Source organism: Wasmannia auropunctata, unplaced genomic scaffold (assembly GCF_000956235.1).
Source record: "Wasmannia auropunctata unplaced genomic scaffold, wasmannia.A_1.0 LD336076.1, whole genome shotgun sequence".
NCBI classification, from domain to species: Eukaryota; Metazoa; Arthropoda; class Insecta; order Hymenoptera; family Formicidae; genus Wasmannia; species Wasmannia auropunctata.
In genome coordinates, this window is record NW_012026814.1 from 5,391,663 (window position 1) to 5,392,914 (window position 1,252).

The 1,252-nt window shown below is 30.8% G+C and overlaps 1 protein-coding gene across 1 annotated transcript in view; it reads left to right on the forward strand.

Annotated features, from left to right (window-relative positions):
• Nucleotides 1-1,252, forward strand: part of LOC105449517 — a 7,499-nt gene that overhangs the window by 4,877 nt on the left and 1,370 nt on the right. The window contains exon 6 of the mRNA XM_011688774.1: nucleotides 901-1,091. Within this exon, the coding sequence (XP_011687076.1) occupies nucleotides 901-1,091 (191 nt within the window). The remainder of the gene's footprint in view (nucleotides 1-900; nucleotides 1,092-1,252) is intronic.

Below are 1,252 nucleotides of genomic sequence, written 5' to 3' on the forward strand. Positions count from 1 at the left end.
AATGCACGGACTTGCTAAAATTTTTCTCGGGGATGCGGTTTCCAGTGTCATAAAGTTGGAATATTTCTCTTTAATTTGAAAAAAACAACAAGTCGCTACGATTTTTTTTCACAAAGTTACAGCATTTTGAAATAACCCTTGTATTTTTCTCGTGTATGATAAACATTACCCGATGTGCACTATAAGTAGGTTGACGATCGGATTTTGCACACCGTGTGTGTATATGTGTATGTTTTACACACGCCCGCACTCATACAATGTGCAAAATCCAATTGCTAACTCCCTATAGTGCACATCGGACAATGCCAAACGTACATGAGAAAAATACGAGGGTTACTTCAAAATGCTGTAATTTTGTGAAAAAAAATTGTAGCGACTTGTTTTTTTTTTTAAATTAAAGAGAAAGATTCCAACTTTATGACGCTGGAAACCGCATGCCAGGGAAAAATTTTAGCAAGTCCGTGCACTCGTTCAAACTTTGCAATTTTTAGTGTGGCAAACATGCTCTCAGATTTAAGAGTTTACAGCCACAGGGGTGCATTAAATTTAAAATCGACTCACGGTATTTTAAAGTAGAGATTTCAAGCTTTTATTTGAAAAAAAATTCATCATTTTACGATAATTTTTCGCGGAGTTACCGTTAACCAAAGTTGACCAATTTTTGCTCAAAATTTTTCTATGCCATAATTTTTTTGAGCAGTGTATATATAATTTAATAACATATAAATTTCCAAGATAAAAAGGTTTTACATTGAAAATTTTAAATTGATTATTGAAAGTTTTAATGAAAATATACATCTTCTATTATTATGTATTTTTATTATACAATAAAAAAATTTTTTTACTGTATTACTAAGTTATTCATCTGTGTGATTAAATATTTGTTTTATTATTTTATAGATTCTTCTGATTCTCTAACATTGAGTGGAAGCCATGAAAGTTTTAATGACACAGTGTTAGATGATACAATTTTATCTATGGATTCAAATATTAGTTCTCATCTGAACAAAAAAAGAAGAAATGCTGTTGCTGAAAATATTACTCAATGTCAATCATCATCTTCATCGTTGCCTTCAACCCCAAATAGCACCGTACGTCTTATGGACGTCCGTTTTACTACCATACGTTCATGGACATAATATGGTCGTCCATTGTACACTCGCTCACTAAAAGGTTGCGACACTTTTTTTTTATAGGTTTCTAATTTATATTTAATATACGTAATATATACTTTATAGATAACTAATATTTT